The sequence below is a fragment of the Globicephala melas genome, chromosome 12 (genome assembly GCF_963455315.2).
Source record: "Globicephala melas chromosome 12, mGloMel1.2, whole genome shotgun sequence".
Classification (NCBI taxonomy): domain Eukaryota; kingdom Metazoa; phylum Chordata; class Mammalia; order Artiodactyla; family Delphinidae; genus Globicephala; species Globicephala melas.
This window is the reverse complement of record NC_083325.1, coordinates 44,465,183-44,485,057: the sequence shown is the minus strand read 5'-3', so window position 1 is coordinate 44,485,057 and position 19,875 is coordinate 44,465,183. Positions and strand designations below refer to the sequence as shown.

The following is a 19,875-nucleotide window of genomic DNA, read 5'->3' as shown; positions in this document are numbered from 1 at the left end:
CCGGCCTTCAAGTGCAGTGAAGAGGAAGAACTTCTTGCTGAGAGCGTTTCCTTACTTACCTTCTTACCATGTCTGAGAGGGTCTCCTGGGACCCTGGGCCAGATGAACGTTTTACAGTGTGCAGTGGAGAGGGGAATTACTCTTGCCCTGTAAAGACTGAGCTCCTGCCTTTAACCAGTCTGTGCTTTGCACTGATTCGGATCCTAAACCGTATGCTCTCAGGCTGGTACTATGGAATAGGATGTAAGGTATATTAATTATAATTTTGTATCTGTTGCTTTTAAAACAGCTACGAAAAAGAAAAAGAAAAAAATCCCTCCACCAAGCCCTTCTTCAATAAGTGTGAGAAACAAGGATTGGGCAAGACAGGCTTAACCTGGAGGAGAAGGAATTTCTTTTCTCTTAATGCTAAATCTCATGTTGTTTTGTAAACATGATACACCATGTTCTTCCATGTTAGGTGCACACAGCTGGTTTCCTGAAGGCAGGCCGGGCCGCTGAGGACACTTGTGTTCAGGCAGGCGTGCAGCTGCCTGGCAGCTTCCTCAGTGTGTTTATCCGTCCCCTGATGCTGCAGCTGCAAGGGCTTGTTGGAAGCAGGTGACTCTGTCAAGACCGGAGGCTCCTGGATGTGAGGGAATGCTTCAGCAGCTCTCAAGTGCGGCTTAACCTTCCTTTTGTCCTTGACTGAGAGCCTGGGCCCGTGGGGTTCCAAGGCCTCCTGGGGATTTCTGTTGTTAAAAAAGCATTGGGAAGAAGATTCCCTGCTATCCGTAAGCGTAAGAGAGATGGAAGGGGGACGGGGCTTTCCGGTGATCTGCCCTCAGGAGGACTACATTTTCTTATTTTCCTCAGCACGTGTTAACCGAATTCTGGTTTCACTTTAATATCCCCAGAGGCCTCAAGATCTGAAACTTGACCCCAGAGGACACTGGTCTGTTATAAAAAATATACAAATCTGAGTTCCAGGTGGTGTCAGGGCACATGCTAAGTAAATATCTTAACTCTTCGGATCTGATCCCCGTCCAGAAACATTCTGACGCTCCCGTGAAGCTATTTTTGTAGAAAGCAGAATCATCATAACCTGCTTACATTCTGGAAATCTCGTCGATTACCACTGAAGTTTGTTGAGAAGAAGAAGTACTAGAACAGAGACGCTGACTCTTAACAGATGTGGGTGGGGCATGAGTGGCCTTTAAAGGGCTTGTGACTGGGTGGAAAGGAGCCTGCTGTCCAAGCCTGCTCAGGGGGGTGTGAACGGGTGAGCTTCCTGGCTCAGAGGCAAATTCCAGCCCCAGTGCAGTCCTGGGAGAAAAGGAAAAGTGTCCAGTTTCATAAAGCCAGACCTGATCTCACATGGGAGAAAAAGCTTAAAAATCACCAACCCACTTTACTTAGGTACCTGTGGTTCTTTATTTTCCGTAAGAACCACAGTTAAGCCCAATATCTGCCTCATGTGGTGAGGAGCCTTTGAGTCTCATTATAGGGGTAGGTGGTGAGAGATGGAAAGAAAGCAAGACATTTAACCTTGCCCCAAAGAGCACTCTTAGGAGTGTGGGAAGCTACGGCCAAGTTTAAGAAGGTCCTTCCCTCTAATTAAATCCACAATCACCCCTTGAAAGACCTTCCCAAGTTTCGCTTCCCGTGAATACCGTTGGTGACCACTAGTGCACAGTTAAGCCGTGCTCACTTCTCTCGAGGGTTTTCTGAAGCAGCGACCACCTCAGCTGCCTGTGTAGCTGTTTTTCATCCCGCAGAGCACATCGCTCAGAGGCCGTCCTCATGCCCCCCTGATCTGTGTTGTTTGGACCTGAGGCCTTAAATCGCCATTTGGCCTTTCCCTCCTTCATGCACCCACCGAAAGAGGAAAATTGTCCAGGCAGAAGTCCACCGGGCACGTGTGAGTCTTGATTATGTAAGAGAGACATTCAAGATTCCGTCCGGTGGTATTTCTCTCTTAGTAAATTTTCCCAGCGTTTGAAGTTATTTTTACTCCTATTATTTCTACGAGCTTCAAAGTCGCATGTCCTGGTTTAACTGCCCATGTCTCTGTTTTCTCCTTGCCATCGTAGCATTTTTGTGTGACGCCGGGGAAGGGAACGGGAACTTACATCCAAGGCCTTTGGCTAAAGGCAGGACTCTTGCATTTTGTGACTTAACTCCAACTCAAATTACCTTCCTCCTGAAGGTTTGCTTTATTTGCTCTCTTTCTCTTAAACCCCCCCTACAAATAGTGACTGGAATTTGAGGATTGGGAACTTGAAGAACTTTTCTTGACATTCCTTCCCCACCCACATTTTTAGATGACTAATTGCTTTAGTCCGAGATCACTAACAATCTTTAAAACACATTTTTTTAAAATTTTTGATCTTTGAGAAAGGATAGCAATGAAGTGAAGGGGCTTTGGCCTTTTATTTTTTATTATAAAAGCCACAATGTTAAAAATTCGGAGGGGAGGTGGAAACTACTACTTTTTAATCTCACCCTCAGCACATGCCATTTTAGTTTTTGCTTTTCCAATTTGTGCCTTGGAGTTTTGTATCATTGGCTGTGCATAAACTCTCTTCATTTAGCATTATATGAGAAGTACTTTTCTGTTGTTGTATTTTGCCTAAGTGGTATAAACATATCGTAATAAACAATAATACCTGACGGCATTATTTCCATTCATGCTATTGCTGTGTTCTGTAGTCGCCGGTACCCGTAGGAACAGAGGGCATTTCCCTTTGGTCCCCAGGCAAGATGGTAGCTACAGTGCTGCCACTGTCCCTTGTTGCCAGCAGCCACTGCAGGCCCGTGTGACACATGCTTCACTGTAAGGTCTTTCTTGCCCTTGAAGAAGGTTCTTTAAAAGCCAGTTGGCATGAGGTGCTCCCTGAGCTGCCCTTTCTTGGTGTTGTAGAGAATCAGAGGTCGTGTTCTTCCTCCCTGCCATGGGGGCAGGCAGGGCTGGTTGAGAGACCTTGCCCAGGCACTGCAGCAAGAAATCGCTTTGGGAATTGGAATGAAAAACCAAACCTCCCCATCTGCACCCTTCCTTTGCCCTTCTTCGCACCCTTCGCTTTGGCTGGCTGCCGCTTGGGCTCCTTGGGAAGATGGGAGAGCTGTGTTACGGCGATGCTTCTCAATGCTCAGTGTGGTACGGCTCTGCCCCATGGCAGTAGGACCACGTGGAGGTAGCCCTTTCCGTGGCACTCATGGCACTCACAGCATTCACGTGGCCCTTCTTCACAGTCTGGTGGAGAAGCCCCTGGGCGCGTAAAGGAGGCTCGCAGGGGAGCTCTGGCACCTCCACAGCGTGTGCCAGGAAGCCCTGTGCCCAGCATCCACGCGCCTTGTCGTCCCCCAAGTTCAGCAGCTCCTTCCAGTTCTTTTCAGTTTTTCGGTTACGGTTTTGTGCTTTAACTTCTTTAAACCTTGGTGACCCTTATCTGTTAATGAAGAGTGGGATTGAGTTAGGTGTGTGATGTCACAGGTCTGAAAATTTTCATTCTTGGTTTATTGTTGATTTGGGTGAGTTTTTCTCCTGACGAGAATCTCGTCATCAGGGAAGGTTCCTTTAAGCCAGTTACATGGTTTTATGCATTTTCTTAGCCATGTACATGGCCTGTCACCCAGGTATGAGTTTCTTAGAGATCAATTTCATATTCTCACATAGTTCCTAAAATGGAGAGCCTCACTCAGCACATGCTCAGGGTTTTTCTCCCCTAACACCAGATTTATGAAGCTCTTTTGCCTGCATCCTGGCCTGTTGTGTGGCTGGGACAGGTGTGATGGTCTCTTGTACCATGACTTACTCATTTGGAGGATGCCAAACTCTCTGGGTCGGGTTATCTTGTCTCCTTGACATGATTGAGAACTGTTAGCAAACTGTTTTCAGCGTATGTTGAGACCCAGGAAAGAAGCTGAGTTGTAAATTCTGCATTTCAAGATTCCCTGCTTCCTCTTCTTAAAATTATTTTTATTATCTTTGTAACAGACACAGGAAGAATCGTGAGGCAGCCAGTGAGCTTCTGATGAGACTGAAGGACAACAGGGATCTTCAGAAATTCCTGCAAGATTGTCAGGAGGTGCGTCTCCTTTTAACTCCTCCTTTCCTCTCTTCTCACAAGAGCAGCCGAGCATTTGGCATAAGAGCCCTTGGGATTATAGAACTAACTGAGGCCAGAAATTCATATCACGTATATAATTTGCAGGTGGGGCAGTGTCAGTTCTCCAGCCTACAAGCTACCACTTAGAGTAACCAGATTATTACGATCTAGAATATTGTAGGCTACAACTGTGCTGTCCAATGCAGTAGACACTAGCTACATGTGCCTGTCTCATTTTAAATCAAATGAAATTAAGAGTGTGGTTCCTCCATCATCACTGTATTTTAAGTGCTCAGAAGCCAACCACCTGTGATTCATGGCTGCCGTATCACATGAACAATGCAGATGTTAGAACATTTCCATCGTCAAAGACAGTGATGTTCTCAAGTATTCTGTAACCTAAAAGCATCTGATAGTATATTTTAAACTATTTACAATGACGCACATTGAATAGTACAGAAGGAAAGAAGTAAAAGGAACTGCAGTTGGCTACCCAGGTAAGAAGAAGGATTTAAGAACATAGAAACTGACTTTCTTGTTCACTGAAGACCGTGACATATCTACCTTTCAGGCTCCTCAGGTGTCTGTCTGATACGCCAAGAGCAGCAGTAATCCTGATTTCAAACTCTTGAGTTTTAGCATGTGGTATGAATCTGAGGATTCTCAAACTGTTTCATGCTCCCCTGATACGTGCGTAAACAAACTGGGGAAACTAAAGTTCGCCAGAAAAATGCACTCTCTCTGCAAGCTAGTTGGAAAAGAGCATCTAGCTGACTTCACATGGGTGAGATCACGAGCACATTGTCGTATTTCACTGTCTGCCAGAGAACCACAGTGAGACCCGGTCCTCTCTGGTTTATTAGACTTTAAATTCCATTGGAGGCAGACATGGGATGAAGAATATCCAAGTGAAGCTGCAGGGACCTTGGGGACGGGGAGTTCGAGGGGTGGGGAGAGGATCGAGGTCATGTGCTAAAAATATGACTGGACTCACCACGAATCCCTCACGTGCAAACTTATAGCTATGTGTTAAAAGAAATGTGGCTCTAATAACAGCTGAGTCAGAGAGTCGGTGACAGAAGCGATCCTTCATGTCCATTAAACTGCTGTCTTACTGTGAATCTTAAAATATGCTCTAGTAGCTAAACCTTGAGAAGGGAAGAAAGCCCCTCAACTGTGTGGCTTAGGGTCTGTTGGCTTTCAGGGCCACACTGATGGACCTAGGTCTCTCGGGGTTTGCCTAGAGCCAGACAGGCTGAGGACAGGAGTGCCTCTTCAAGTGACACCTGAGCATTAATAACCTATTTGAATAGGATGCTCATTTAAAGAGGCATCCGCGTCCCCAGACAAGGCATAGGGAAGAGTAATGGGCTCCAAGGTTAGCTGCGTAGAGTTGCATGATGTGCTGCAGTGAATACCAAGTGGCCCTTCAGCACTGGAGGGAGTGAAAGTTGTCGGGAGACGTTTGCAGCCTGGGCTGTGCCTTCCCCAGATCGAAGGTCCCTGAAGTACCTTGATGTTTGCCTTGAAGCACCACCAGTGACTTGTTTTAACCTCAAGACATATTGGAAGTGTTGTGCTGGGGAAATCAGTGGGATTCCATACCCTTGCTTAAAGGACAAGTTACTGAGATGAAATTCATTGACCTGAGCGTGGTGAAACCTGGACTAAATTTGGGGAAAAGAATGCCAGGAAGTGAGCAGGAAGTGAGAGGACGGAGGAACCTTTGAGAGAAGCTCCGTTGAAATTTCCAGCCCCCATTTTCCATTTGCATACGTGTGGATTCGAATAGAAATGTGTGGGAAAACTAAGCAGATAAAACGATAGTCCTTCCAAGTTGAATCACAGGAAATAGTTTTCGTAGAGTTTTAGATCTTGTTAACGCTTGTTCCAAACGAGCATCCTTAGTTACAAGGAGTTCCCTCCTTAACACACACCAGCGACTGTTAGGCACGCCCAGAGGGCTCCGCCCTGCACGATTTCCCCTCAAAGTAGGCAGAGAGGTTTTGCCTGGGCTTTGTTGTCCTGGAGATGGTTCGCAGGTCTCTTGTGTCTGCTCGGCCAAGTCTCCCTGGTTTATCTTTCTCTCCTTGAACCTCATTAAGAGTTAGTACAGCCATAGGATCTGCTGGGGGTACCACATCAGCATATATAGTTTCCGCATAGTGACGGAATTTAGGTCAGGTTTGGGGCTCCAAAACCCTCAGTGTAGCAGTACAAGCAAAGGGGTGATATTATTATTAAGAGATACTATTCTTTGACTGTAAACTTTCCATAATTCAGCCTCATTAAAATACACCCCCTTTTAAGCCAGAACCTCTGAGAATGGAGCTTGTGTGTGCACCAGCCCAGCATTTGAAAACCTATCTATTCTTGTGCTGGTGGAGTTTTACAGAGCACCCGGAGGTCAGATTTAATACCATTGCTGGCTGTTGGTATTGTTCAGGGTCTGGAGAATCCAGGTTGTCTCGCTGTCACGCTCCCTTCCTCGTGGGTTAGAGGCTAGAGGGGGCTGGGTTGTGAATTCTGCCATCATTGCTACCCGCCGAGAAACACTTCCTGGATGGGGAAATTTATCGCAGCAGTGCCGCGAGAATGAGCAGGGCCCACCTAGTCCCAGTTATAGATAGCGACACAAAGAGCATCATAATTTTTGTACCGTTATTTTAATGTGATATCCTGAAAAATGAATGATTTAAAAGGTACTGCTTTTCTGTTGTGTTCCCTCCCACCATACCTCCTGTTTTCTGAGATTGATTTTTTTTTTTTCCCCAGGAGGACAGTATAACTAGACGCGGTGGCACAGGGATAGCGAGTTCAGTGCTTTGCTTTGAGCTTAATCCAGTGATCAAAGCATTTTTTCCTATCCTTTTCCAGTCTGCACAGTGTTCTGTTCTGCAGAGAATGAGTATATTCTTAAATGACCTTTGCAAATGCCCACAAATAATAACTGTGGTTCTGATTCCAGAATGCTGATGGAGGGCTGATAAACTAGCAAGTTCCAAAGCTCCATTTCATTGTGCTGCATTGCACGCTGCTTTATCTGTAGGATGATGTGTTCAGCAAAGAGCAGATTTGTTTATAAGCCTCTGATTTTTATGTAGCTCTTTTTTTAAAAATCTCTCTTGGGTAGGTGTTTATGAATAGCGCAAATATGTGAATGTCCTTTGCACTTCGGATAAATGCCTTTTATTGTGTTTAGTGTGTGTGTACAGAGTACAGGGGAAAGCTTTACCATTTGGTTTCCTTTTAACCTCTTTTCTCCTTAGATTGGACGGCCATAGCATTTCAGATCTTAGTTACTCAGGTAACTGGAAGGAAAATAGGTAATGCTTTTAAAGTAGGAAATTTAGTGTCTCGGCTGCTGTGTAACAGATCTATGCTTCTTGCTTACAAAGGGCGTTATGAGATTTACTGGGGTTTTTTCCCTTAATAAAGCGTGACATCAAAGATCTCACGACCTTTTGTTTTCAACCCCACTCCCTCCTGTGTGGTGGGTGAGTATCCTGAGGAAAGTAGAGATGGTGCCTGGGGGTTCACCCATGTGCAGAGCCGGGGTGCTCCCATGACCCGCATCACCCTCCTTGACATTGTTTTCAAAGAACAGACTTTGTATTGTTGAAGCAAATTTACGGGGAAGCCTTTCCTAGCAGCAGCCCAGGGTGCAAGTGAATGGCCTCGGAATTGTTGATTCTGTAAGCGTTTCTGTTGGTTTTATGCACCATTTCTAAACCTTTGGTGATGGGACCATGAAGCAGTTTGGGTGCAGATTCGTCGTGGCAGCAGCTGGTGTAAGCGTGGCTCCTTGTGGTCACATTAGGAGGAAGGGCACAGCCCCTGAAGACGTTTGCTTCTGGTTCCAGGCTGATCCTGCGTTTGTTTGCGTATCTTTCGCCTAGGCAAACAAAAGCTCTCCTGGTTAGTGCTGAGATGGGGTAGGAATTAGGACCCTGGTGTGGCCAACTACAGGCAGGCAGTGAGGAGCCAGGCAAATCAGGATGAGAGCCAGCAGGAGAAGTGTGTCCAGGAGCCAGACTGGGCTGACTCCTGCCCCAGGCTTCTCAGATCTGTCTGTCAGTGGCTGGCAGGCTCTGTGAAGAGGCTTCCTAGAGTTCAGATCCAAGCAAGACATGTTGGGCCTCAAAATCAAGTCCTGTGAAGTGTTTCTTGGTCTGAATGGAAGGTTCTTCACAGACAGAGGAGGAAAAGGCGCAGGTGACTCAGACCTGAAGGGAGCGTTGAGAGGGCATCGTTGCTGCCTTACGCCTATAGTGAGCAAGTTACTTACGCTTTTTGGCATCCCCATAGATAGGCCTGTGAAGGAAAAGGGAGGGATAAAAGAGTAGGGGCTTTGGCTTTTTTAAATAAAAGAACTAAAAGTAAAAGGATTACCGAACAGAGTAGAAGACACTTAATCATGCTTAACACGGTATAGCTGGCACGGCTCTTTGAAGGAGAAAGAAGGTTGTGACTTAGCCTGGTTAGGGCAGAATTTTAAACAAGCCTTTGGGGGAATAGCTGGTTAAGGGTGCCAAGCAGTTTGAAAGCTGGCTCGGAGCACTTTTGTACTCCTGGATTTAATGTTAGATACATAGTCGGGAGCAAGGCTCCGGTACAGTGTCCGTACGGTGGAGATACCTGCTGTGACGGGTCAGAGTTGTAAAGTGAACGTTTGGTTGTCTGTTGACGTGGAAACGTGGAGTGTGTGTAGTACGACCTGATGGCTCCTTCCGGGCAGAAGAAAGGCTGATGTCACTGTGATTACAGTCTCTGAAACGTTCCTGATTTTTTTTTTTCTTTCCTAGCTGTCTCTCTGGATCAATGAAAAGATGCTTACAGCCCAGGACATGTCTTATGATGAAGCCAGAAATCTGCACAGTAAATGGTTAAAACATCAAGCCTTTATGGCAGAACTCGCATCCAACAAAGAATGGCTTGACAAAATTGAGAAGGTGAGTTAAGATGTTTGATGGGGCTCTGTCGGTGTGGCCGTGGTGAGTAAACGAACTGGGTGGAAATGAGCTCCTTTGTATTTAGCACGTTTTCCAGCATATTTGAGTCATATCTGACCACATACAGAAGTGACACAGCCGGGAGCAGTCCCGTGTCTCATCTGCTGCCCCTGATGGACCGCAAGCCCCTGGGGCGGCGTCCTCACTCTGTTGATCATGTTATGTGTGCTGGACTGCGATAGAGACTGAGCGGATCCATGGAACTTAGAAATATTATGTATTTTAAATAATCTAAAATGTGTTGCTTTGGCACAGGGAGGTTCTCTGCAGCACAACAGAACATGAATGTGACATTCCCCACCCACCCTTCTCTTCCTTCACACTCTATATTGTTTCAAACTCTTAACGGTTAAAATAATGTATTACGGTCTCTTGGGGGTGATGTGGAGGGGATGGAGTTTTAGGTTATTGGCCTCAAGTGTCCCTAAGCCCCAGCAATCACTTGGTGCTCCACGCCTGTGAAAACCACAGTAGGCCAGGCCATTGTCAATTTTGTTGAGCAGTTAACTCTATGTGGAAAGGCTGCGCGTGCGTGCGTACGTACGTGTGTGTGTGTTGAATGAATAAGAAACTCACAGATCAAATATCTCAGGTTTGTTTTTCACAGTGGCACCTATTCTCCTGCAAACTGCATGTATGTGTGTTTTCCAGGAAGGAATGCAGCTCATTTCAGAAAAGCCAGAGACGGAAGCCGTGGTGAAGGAGAAACTCACAGGTTTACATAAAATGTGGGAAGTCCTTGAGTCTACCACGCAGACCAAGGCCCAGCGGCTCTTCGACGCAAACAGAGCTGAACTCTTCACCCAGAGCTGTGCAGATCTGGACAAATGGCTGCACGGCCTGGAGAGTCAGATTCAATCTGACGACTATGGCAAAGACCTCACCAGTGTCAACATCCTGCTGAAAAAGCAACAGGCAAGTGGCTGTTTCCCTGCCGTGGTCCTGATAGTCTTAACTCGCCCACCGTGTTCTCAGACATCCCCTTGGTGTGTGAAGGGATTTTAACCCAGCACAGCGGGCTCTGACAGCATTGTGGGACATTTCCAGAATCACCTGGAAAGACACAGTAGCAGTGCTGGGTGTCCATGCATGGAAATATTCTTTCATTATCATCTTGGTTGATGGATAGTATCACCACTTAACAGTTGAGTAAATATTCATTTCATTTAGTCTGCAGTTTACATGAAGGAAGGTCATTGTGTTTGCATACTTGGCTGTATAACGTCTAGGTATGTGATAGTTACCTGAGTTGTTCAGGGCACTTGATAAATAATAAAAGAAATTTGGGTTTTTTTGCGTCACAGTAAAGCCCATCTAAGGGCCAATGAATTTACTCTGAATCGAGGAGGAAGCAGCTCTGGTGAGGTTGAGCAAGCAGGTTGGCGGCAGAACCTGGCAGGGGCTCCCTGGGCCAGGTTTGCAGTGTGTGGCCGAGTCCTCCCCTACCTAAGAAAAGAGTCGGTTTATTCTCAGATGCCAGCCCTTGTCTCTAAGCCGGCAGTGTGTGGGCTTCCCGGGGTGGTCTTTCCTGAGTGAGAGACCTCTGCTTCTGCTTTTGCTCGTTTTCCTCATGTAAATACACAGTTAGGATGTTTTTAGCCATTATCCAGTGTTTTAAAAAAGAATAATCAGCTTTCTGACTGCAGAAATCAAGAGGAGATGGTAACATTGGCCGTCCTTCTGGCCTAAAAGAACTGGAAGCAGAAGACCTGACTCCTTCCTGGGGGTTCAGCTGGTTTCCAACGTCGTTATGGCTTCTGAACAGGCAGATGAAGGCTGTCCTTTCCTTTCCCCATAATTAATTCTTGTTTCCCCTGTCATTTGCCTCCTAAGTTCCTGGGTAAACTTGACAGTTGCTCCCAAGTTGAAAAAAAATCTTTCTAGGGATTTTTTTTTGAAAGATCAGCTGACGAAGTGGAGCGCTAATTGCTGGTTCGCTGGCCGTGCGGAACCATTTCTTGGGCTCTCCCCTGTATCAGTGAATATTCTTGGGTCTTCCGTTGTGGCCAGTGCCACAGGGGAACATTTTACAGCACCCTCCGTGTGTCCCTCGTCTCGGGTGTGAAGGTGGGTCTGTCTTCGCCCTCAGATGCTGGAGAATCAGATGGAGGTGCGGAAGAAGGAGATCGAAGAGCTCCAGAGCCAGGCGCAGGCCCTGAGCCAGGAGGGGAAGAGCACGGACGAGGTGGACAGCAAGCGCCTCACCGTGCAGACCAAGTTCATGGCGCTGCTGGAGCCCCTGAATGAGAGGAAGCAGAACCTGCTGGCCTCCAGAGAGATCCATCAGTTCAACAGGGACGTGGAGGACGAGATCGTGAGTACCTCCCTGCCTGGCCAGCCTGGTGCCCGTGTTCTCACTGCTGGGCCCGACCCACCTTGGTCACGTCAGTGGGCTGAGCCGTCCCAGCCCTGCTCTGTGTATCCACACAAAATGTAACTCTGTTTTTCTGTCGGGTTTTCTAAGCATAACTCAAGGGTTTAATGCCCCTCGAACCGTAGTTTTAAAAACAAATAATGAGGACTCACGGGGAGTCCGGTATTGAGGATGAAGTAAGGTCTGGAAGACTGGCCCGTGCCCTGTATCAGAGAAGAAGGGCAGACTCCCCAGGCCGCCCTTCCCAGTGGGATTCTTTTTCTTTTTCTAAATTGTATTAAAGTATAGTTGATTTATAATGTTGTGTTAATTTCCGCTGTACAGCAGAGTGACTCAGTTATACGTGTCTATGTCCTTTTTCATATTCTTTTCCATTACGGTGTATCACAGGATATTGAATATGGTTCACTGTGCTGTACAGCAGGCCCTTGTCGTTTATCCCCCAGTGGGGTTGAACACACTTCCTCTCTCACGCTGGCCTCCCTGCTCTCCCCTCCTGCCCTCGTTTGCATCCAATATTTGTTCTCTTTGAGTGGCCCTGACCACCTATTTACACTTCCTTCCAGTTGTGGGTTGGAGAGAGGATGCCTTTGGCAACTTCCACGGATCACGGCCACAACCTCCAGACCGTGCAGCTGTTAATAAAGAAAAATCAGGTAAGCGTGTCTGCTGGGGGGCTGGCTCCTCCCGCCAAATCGGCGCCACGCGGCAGGGCGGTGAGCGGGGCAGCCCTGAGGGCTGGCGGCTTCCCCTCGGCCCCCGAGGCGCGGCGCAAGCAGCGAGCTGCCGCGGCTTAGCGAGCCTCCGGCGTGTATGCCCGGCTCCCACAGACCCTGCAGAAGGAGATCCAGGGCCACCAGCCCCGCATCGACGACATCTTTGAGAGGAGCCAGAACATCGTCACGGACAGCAGCCTGAACGCCGAGGCCATCCGGCAGAGGCTGGCCGACCTGAAGCAGCTGTGGGGCCTCCTCATCGAGGAGACGGAGAAGCGGCACCGGCGGCTGGAGGAGGCGCACAAGGCCCAGCAGTACTACTTCGACGCGGCCGAGGCCGAGGCGTGGATGAGCGAGCAGGAGCTGTACATGATGTCCGAGGAGAAGGCCAAGGTGAGGCAGGGAGACCGAGCCCCCTACCCCCACCCCTGCCGCCGGAGAGCCTCAGACACAGAGCCTGAGCTTGTGCACCGCTGGGGGCGACGTCCTTGTGAAACGTTTCGTTGTCGCCTTGGTCGTGGGGGCAGCGTGGTGCATACCGGTGGCTGGAACCTGGCTCTTTGCCCCTCGACGCAGAGTTTTCTTGTCTGAATACCGGTATTGTCGTTAAGACCGGATTCGCCATGCCCTCTGCTTTTTTAAATAGAAATTTTCCGAAGTCTGCCTTTTACAGTATATACTAGATGCTTTTGTTTTGAGACAGTCTGGCAGCATTTGAAAGTATTCTCACCAGGATGCTGTTATCTACATCTGCTAGACCGTGGAGAGGTTTTCAGCCAGCCAGGACACGCTTGGTTTGGCCTGGGCTTTACCTCATACTCCAGCGGGTGCTCGTCACCCTGCGTCATCCTCATGTCCGTCTTTCAGAGGCTCCCACAGTCCAGTCCACATTGAAGCTCGTGGAGCTCTCCGTATTCCAGCGCCCATATCACACCTGTGGCTTTTTTTTCTTTCTGCCAAGTCTTCCTCCGGCCACACCACCTCTTCCGGGGGGTTTTGGGTCAAGGGGCGGGGGGACGGCTGTGGTTGTGACGTCCCCCTCTCTAAGCAGGATGAGCAGAGCGCCGTCTCCATGTTGAAGAAGCACCAGATTCTGGAACAAGCCGTGGAGGACTACGCGGAGACGGTGCATCAGCTCTCCAAGACCAGCCGGGCCCTGGTGGCTGACAGCCATCCCGAAAGGTGAGTGCCATTCCGTGAAGATGAGACTGGTTTGTCAGTTCCTCCCCAGTCAGGGCCTCTTTTTCGAGTAACTGGTAATGTAGATCTTTGGGAAGCATTTTTAAAACAGACCCAAGTAGGCCTGTGCTGAACAGGAAGGGTGAACGGTTGCATTACAGGAGCTCACTCTTGCGGGCTGATTATCTCCTGCTGGCCAAGCCCTATTGAGAGAAGATTATTGGTGTCGTGCGTCAGAAGTACCGATTGACTTGCATGGATATACAGGTGATAAAAGCACCTACCCTTGGGTTTAAAAAGTCACCCAGTTTAGGAAAGTAATTACTAGTTTTAATAGAACAATGGATAAGGATAATTGGGCCTGTACCGAGAAGAAAATGATGCCGCCTCTGAACTCTTATACATTGAGTCCTGAGAATGTCTCGGGAATAAGAAAAAGGAGTGTGTGTGGTACTCCTGCACTGTTACATACCAGGCTCACACGCTCACTTCAGTGGCAGTCATTTTTGGCTTTCTCTGGAACTGCCTGTTACGGCTCAGACAGACAAGAATCGGCTTTGTGCATTAACCGAGGCCAGTTGGAGATGAGGTCAGTGGCTGGGTTGGTACAGGGGGTCCTTCAGGGGTCCGTGATCAGGACTCCCAGGAAAGTGGCCTTCCTCGTCTCCCAAGGACAGGCATCAAGAAGTCCTTGTCTAACTGCTTTCATGCTGGAAGACTGTCATTCTGGGAGAAGCTGGAGGGAGGGGGTGGATGCTGCACCCCCAGGACCCAGGAAAGGGGAGCCGCAGGGCCCGCCCTCCTGGCAGGGAAGAGCATGCAGCCCAGAGAAGGTCAAGGTGTGCACAGATGGGGATGTTATCTGTCCCTTCGACAGCATGGCACCTGAGAACGGATCCTGGGTTGACTTCTAATGTCAGAGGAAGTCCTGACATATGGAGCCAGCAGTGCAGTGTTTTGATTTCTCTCCCCTCCCTCCGTCATCACGGCCAGGATGGCCTTTGTCCTCAATCACTGTGTTTTGTTACACGTTGGCTCTTCATTACTTGAGGTCAAAGTTCAGAGTTTTATTTTTTAGGCTAAATAGGTTAACTTGAGGTTTCCTTTGAGAAATGTTGTAAAACGTGATCTCCTGGCATTTCCCCTCATTTACTGGCTCCCTGAAGAACATGTCCCCCTCGTCTCGCCCCCCCCCCCCACAGTGAGCGCATCAGCATGCGGCAGTCCAAGGTGGACAAGCTGTATGCGGGCCTCAAGGACCTGGCTGAGGAGAGGAGGGGCAAGCTGGACGAGAGGCACCGGCTGTTCCAGCTCAACCGGGAGGTCGACGACCTGGAGCAGTGGATCGCCGAGAGGGAGGTGGTCGCAGGGTCACACGAGCTGGGGCAGGACTACGAGCACGTCACGGCAAGTACCGTGGGCAGGGCCCGGGCGGCCGCGCGGCGCACGCGGGCTGCGGAAGGCCCCTTGCGCGCCTCTCTGCGAGCAGAGAACGCACCCCAGACTCGAGCCAAAGATGGCGGGGTTTCGTTTCAGCTTGACACTTTGGTCACCGGGTGACTTGGGGGTTGTTGAACTTCTCTGCTGCGCCCTGTCCTCCTCTGGTCAGAGGAGATGGAGCCCGGGCCTTACTCGGCGGCAGTGAGCAAGGAGGAAGCCTGATTGATAAAGAGGCTTTGGAGCTGAGATCTGTTAAGTCAGGCATTTCTCTCCAAAGGACATTCGTGTGATCAAGAAATAAAGTGTTCACAGTAGTCTCACTGATTTCTTGGTGCGCATCCCTGTTTCAGATGCTACAAGAACGATTCCGGGAATTCGCCCGGGACACAGGGAACATTGGGCAGGAGCGCGTGGACACGGTCAATCACATGGCAGATGAACTCATCAACTCTGGACACTCGGATGCCGCCACCATCGCCGAGTGGAAGGACGGGCTCAACGAAGCCTGGGCTGACCTCCTGGAGCTCATCGACACGAGGACGCAGATCCTCGCTGCCTCCTATGAACTGCACAAGTTTTACCATGATGCCAAGGAGATCTTTGGGCGCATCCAGGACAAGCACAAGAAACTCCCCGAGGAGCTCGGGAGAGATCAGAACACAGTAGAGACCTTACAGAGAATGCACACCACGTTTGAGCACGACATCCAGGCTCTGGGCACTCAGGTGGGTGAGGCGCTGCCCAGCGGTGGTGGGAGGGCTTCTTTCCGTAGTGTCTCTATGCCTCTCGGAGCACCTCTCTCCATTCCTTGGCTCCGCAAAACATGCCTCAGAGAATTGCCCAAATCAAACGGACATGCGTGTGCACACACGTGTATCACACACACTGTTGTAACGCTCCATCTGGGAGAACTTACCAATCCGTAACATTCTCAGTGTGCCACATTTTGCAGACACTGTTGGATGAACAGTACTTATGATTAAAATAAACAACCCAGACACGTACACAGACATTTACAAGTTTTAGGCCTTCTCAACAAGAATTTGAATTACGTTGGCATATCCATCCGGAATAATTTCCAAAATGATACCTCATTATTTTCCATCAACCAGAGTCTGAGTTATGTATCGGAGAAGAGAGAAAACAAGACTCTACCGTTTTACTATGCCCGCTCTTGCCCTCCCCGCTATGAAGTAGTTAACACTAAGGCTTTGTTTAAGAGCTGCCTGGCAAAGTGATAACAATATAACAGTAACGATCTGTAGTATAATCACTCTCTAATTCACACTCTCATTCCTGCACAGTTTACTGCTTAGTCTTATGCCTGTTAGATGAAAAATAAATTGTATCTGTCTTTTCCCTTAAATTTCAAGATCTTAGAGAAGAAGTCCGTTTTCTTAAACATATCAGCCCTCAGGATATCAGGAGGTTTGTTTTTACCTTTTAGAAGCACGTCAGTGATCTACTGCAGGGGTTGGCAGACTTCTTCTGTAGAAGCCCAGACAGTACAGAGTTTTGGTGTTGTGGGACATACAGTCCGTTACAACTACTCATCTCCGCCATCGTAGCATGAAGCAGCCACGGACAATCCGAAAGCGAAGGGCGTGGCTGTGTGCCAGCAAAGCTTTATAAAAACAGGGAGCCCAGGTTTGCCGTGGGCCCGCCCCGATCTAGTGTGCCAGCCTTCTTTGGTGTGCTTTGGGGTTTGTTCTGTGGAAGGACCACCTTTACTGCTGTTGTTTTCCCCTGAATTTGCCCCTTCTAAAAGCAAAGGTAGCGCACAGCTGGGGCTCCATTCACGTTAAGTGGCTTCCCCTTTTCCATCCTTGGAGGTAGAAGGTGTGGAGGGAATATGTAAGAGATTTGTGGAGTGGCTGAGGGTCTGCATCAGGCAGAATTTAAAAGCGCCCCCCATGCATTGTGCGGGTTTCCGGCCTTTCCTCCACGGCTGGCGGATTCTCCATTCCAAAGCTTGTCAGCTTCCTGTTCAGTGGCTCTCACTGCGTGTAAGGTCCTGGAGCACCAGGTGAGCGTGTAAGGATCCTGAACCATGCAATCTGACATGCACGTGCAGTTAGAGCGTGGCCACCAGAGAAGGGCCGACCCTGGCTTGAATTGAGCCTGTCACGCTGTATCGCTGCAAGTTTTAATTTCCTTCCTAAGCTTCGGTTCCCTGATGCTTTAAGGATTGCAGTGTGTATTGTTACAGTTTTTAAAAAGCTTGAGAGAACTTCTGGAATGCCTGGAAGCCTTATTAGCAGCAGGTCTTTCCTCTGCACCTGTAAAATCATTTACTTTTAGAACTTCAGGAGACTCCAGAGATGGTAGAGTTGCTCCTTCATTTTTTGATTCATTAAATCCCTTCACTTTGTGAGGCTCAGAGAGATGCAGGAGAGCCCACTGAGAGTCCAGGAACGTCCAGGGCAGGAATCTGTTCCATCAAGCCTGATAGTCTGCACCTCACCATACCCGCTGGGCCAGGCCATTTCAGCCACAAAAGTATGCATGCCCCTCCTGCAGTTAGAGCAGAAGGGAGGGCTCTCGGTGCAGGCTCCAGAAGCCGATGGCGTTTCCTCCTTGGCTGCTTTACTCTTAATGCCAGCCTGACCCGCCGCCATCCTCTATTCAGTGCGGGAACAGTGGACATGAGGGAACCTGATGATGGTCTGCAGTGACTCCTCAAAGCAGTAGTTAATTCTAGCGGGAATTTCTGCTTTCGCTCTCCTCGTCTACCTTGTTTGTTGTTGTGAGAACAAATTAAAAACAGCTAGAGATCCAGGAAACTTTTTTTTTTTTTTAACTTGTTTGGAAAGATTTGGTTAGTCATATAGGAGATAAGCTTTTCAAATAATTTCCTAGGAACTTGCTTATCGTGATTTGAGTTAATACCTGAGCCATATTTAAAGAATGTTTCCAAAAGTCTCTTAGGATACGGAAATCAAATCACCAGGGAAACCAAACCCCATTGATTCTTCTTTGCATCTCTTGCAGAAATCTGTTTTCCTTACCTACCACCACCTAGAGCCTTTTGAGTGATCGGGGTCGGTACACCTCCCCGCAAGCCCCAGTGTCCATCCCCCCCACCGTGATGTTTCTCCACATAACTCCCCTCACGGACATCTGAAGGCTGCTATCATTCAGGATGTCTATTGTCTTCAGACTTTGATCAGTAAATGAAGATTGAGTGTGCGCTCCCCATACACGTATATTTTAAATTAGATGTTGTGCACGAGTATGGCATTACTAACACGTACTTTATATAAAACATAAGAGATGGAAATTTTTGAATACAAAATAAGCCACGGTTATTAGTTTCTCTTGTAAAGGTGTATCTGCCCTCCACCACCACCCTCGCCCCCAACAAGAGGGTGAAAGCCTTTTCTTGTTTTTTTCCCTCTTTTTACACAGAAAGTATTGATATTATGTACACTCTCTGTGCTTTGCCTTCTCTACATAGCCGTCATCTTGGCGTACTTCTCATATGAGTACACAGAGCCCTTCCGCATTCTTTTTCATGACTGCATGGGAGCCTCCTGTATGACTGTGCCAGTGTAATTTAACCAGTCCCTCCTGGACGAACAGATATTTTTATTTTCAGTCTTCTGCACTTACAGACATTGGTGCAATAAATGACCTTATGTGTATTTCATTTCCTAAAAGTGCAAGCGTATATGTAGGATAAATTCCCCCAAGTGGAATCATGAAATCAAAAGGCACATGCATTTATGAGTTTGGTGGGTACTGCCTGCACCTTTCTGCAGGAGCTGTAACCTTTTGTCCCGTCAGCAGTGAATCAGCTCACTGACATATATACATCATCAAGCTTGAATTTTTGCCAACTAGGAGATGACAAATTACAGTATCTCCACGTAGCATATTTTCATAAGGCTCACGGGCATTTCTTGCTCTCCAGAGTTTTTATTGAAGTGTTTGGCTGGTTAAGATTTTCCCTTCTTTGGCATCAGCATTTTCAACTGCATTAAATGCTGCTTTTTGTTTTTCACGTTGGAAAGTGCCGTTGTGGGAGCTCTTACCGGTGATGCGTACATTGTTTTCAGCAGCAGCATCACGTAGCTAATGGAAAAGGTGTTTCCACAGGAGTTCCTGATGGCAGTCTCTCATTCCTGATTTTACAGAGACACCGTCGGTACCATGCAGGAGCAGATTAGGTGTTTATCCTTTACTGTATCTGGGTGCATACCGTGTGTTTCTGTGCCGTCTTCACATCCTGGGCCACCTCCGGGGACCTTTCCCGACCAGGGCTCCCATCAGCGCGAAGGCAGAATAGTGTGCAGAGGGGGAGTGGGAGGCCGGGTGGTGGCGCAGAGGCCCAGCTCCGACCCGTCTCGTCTCCTGGCGGCTTCACAGGTGAGACAGCTGCAGGAGGATGCAGCCCGCCTCCAGGCAGCCTATGCGGGCGACAAGGCCGAGGACATCCAGAAGCGGGAGAACGAGGTCCTGGAAGCCTGGAAGGCCCTGCTGGACGCCTGCGAGGGCCGCAGGGTGCGGCTGGTGGACACGGGGGACAAGTTCCGCTTCTTCAGCATGGTGCGCGACCTCATGCTGTGGATGGAGGATGTCATCCGGCAGATCGAAGCCCAGGAGAAGCCACGGTAATGCTGCCGGCCTCCCGGCTGGGCCCTGCCCCAGAGCTTTGAGGCCAGAGCGGGGGCGGGGAGGGGTTTTGGGGGGAGCCACTTGTCTCCTGCACACGGTTGTCAGGGAACGAGGGGCCCGGTGTAGTCGAGCCCTGTGGAGCCCTCGCCATTTCTCCCCGACCCTGTCCCCCTGGGTCCACGCTCACCCAGGCCCTCCTGCTCTCATCTGTGGGCCTCATGCCTCAAAGCAGCCGCATACCTGGGACCGGACTAGCTCTACCTCACCGCTGGAATGAGATGGCTTTTCTGAGTTCTTTTTCTATGTCTGTCAGATCAAAACCCACTCTATCCCTTTTCAGACATATTACCAAAGGTGCCTCTTACACTAGCATCTGCTTTAATGGCGTCTCGGGATTCGTATTTAGTATTTGTTCTGTGTCTTCTCTTTGGCCACGTTTCATGCAA

The 19,875-nt window shown here is 48.7% G+C and overlaps 1 protein-coding gene across 2 annotated transcripts in view; it reads left to right on the top strand.

Annotated features, from left to right (window-relative positions):
• SPTBN1 (spectrin beta, non-erythrocytic 1) overlaps window positions 1-19,875 on the top strand; it is a 196,467-nt gene that overhangs the window by 160,786 nt on the left and 15,806 nt on the right. For both annotated transcript variants that reach the window (XM_030877218.3, XM_030877220.2), the window contains exons 18-27: window positions 3,980-4,070; window positions 8,897-9,043; window positions 9,755-10,018; window positions 11,193-11,417; window positions 12,044-12,133; window positions 12,308-12,586; window positions 13,245-13,375; window positions 14,575-14,779; window positions 15,163-15,537; window positions 19,181-19,425. In XM_030877218.3, coding sequence (XP_030733078.1) covers window positions 3,980-4,070; window positions 8,897-9,043; window positions 9,755-10,018; window positions 11,193-11,417; window positions 12,044-12,133; window positions 12,308-12,586; window positions 13,245-13,375; window positions 14,575-14,779; window positions 15,163-15,537; window positions 19,181-19,425 — 2,052 coding nt within the window. The remainder of the gene's footprint in view (window positions 1-3,979; window positions 4,071-8,896; window positions 9,044-9,754; window positions 10,019-11,192; window positions 11,418-12,043; window positions 12,134-12,307; window positions 12,587-13,244; window positions 13,376-14,574; window positions 14,780-15,162; window positions 15,538-19,180; window positions 19,426-19,875) is intronic.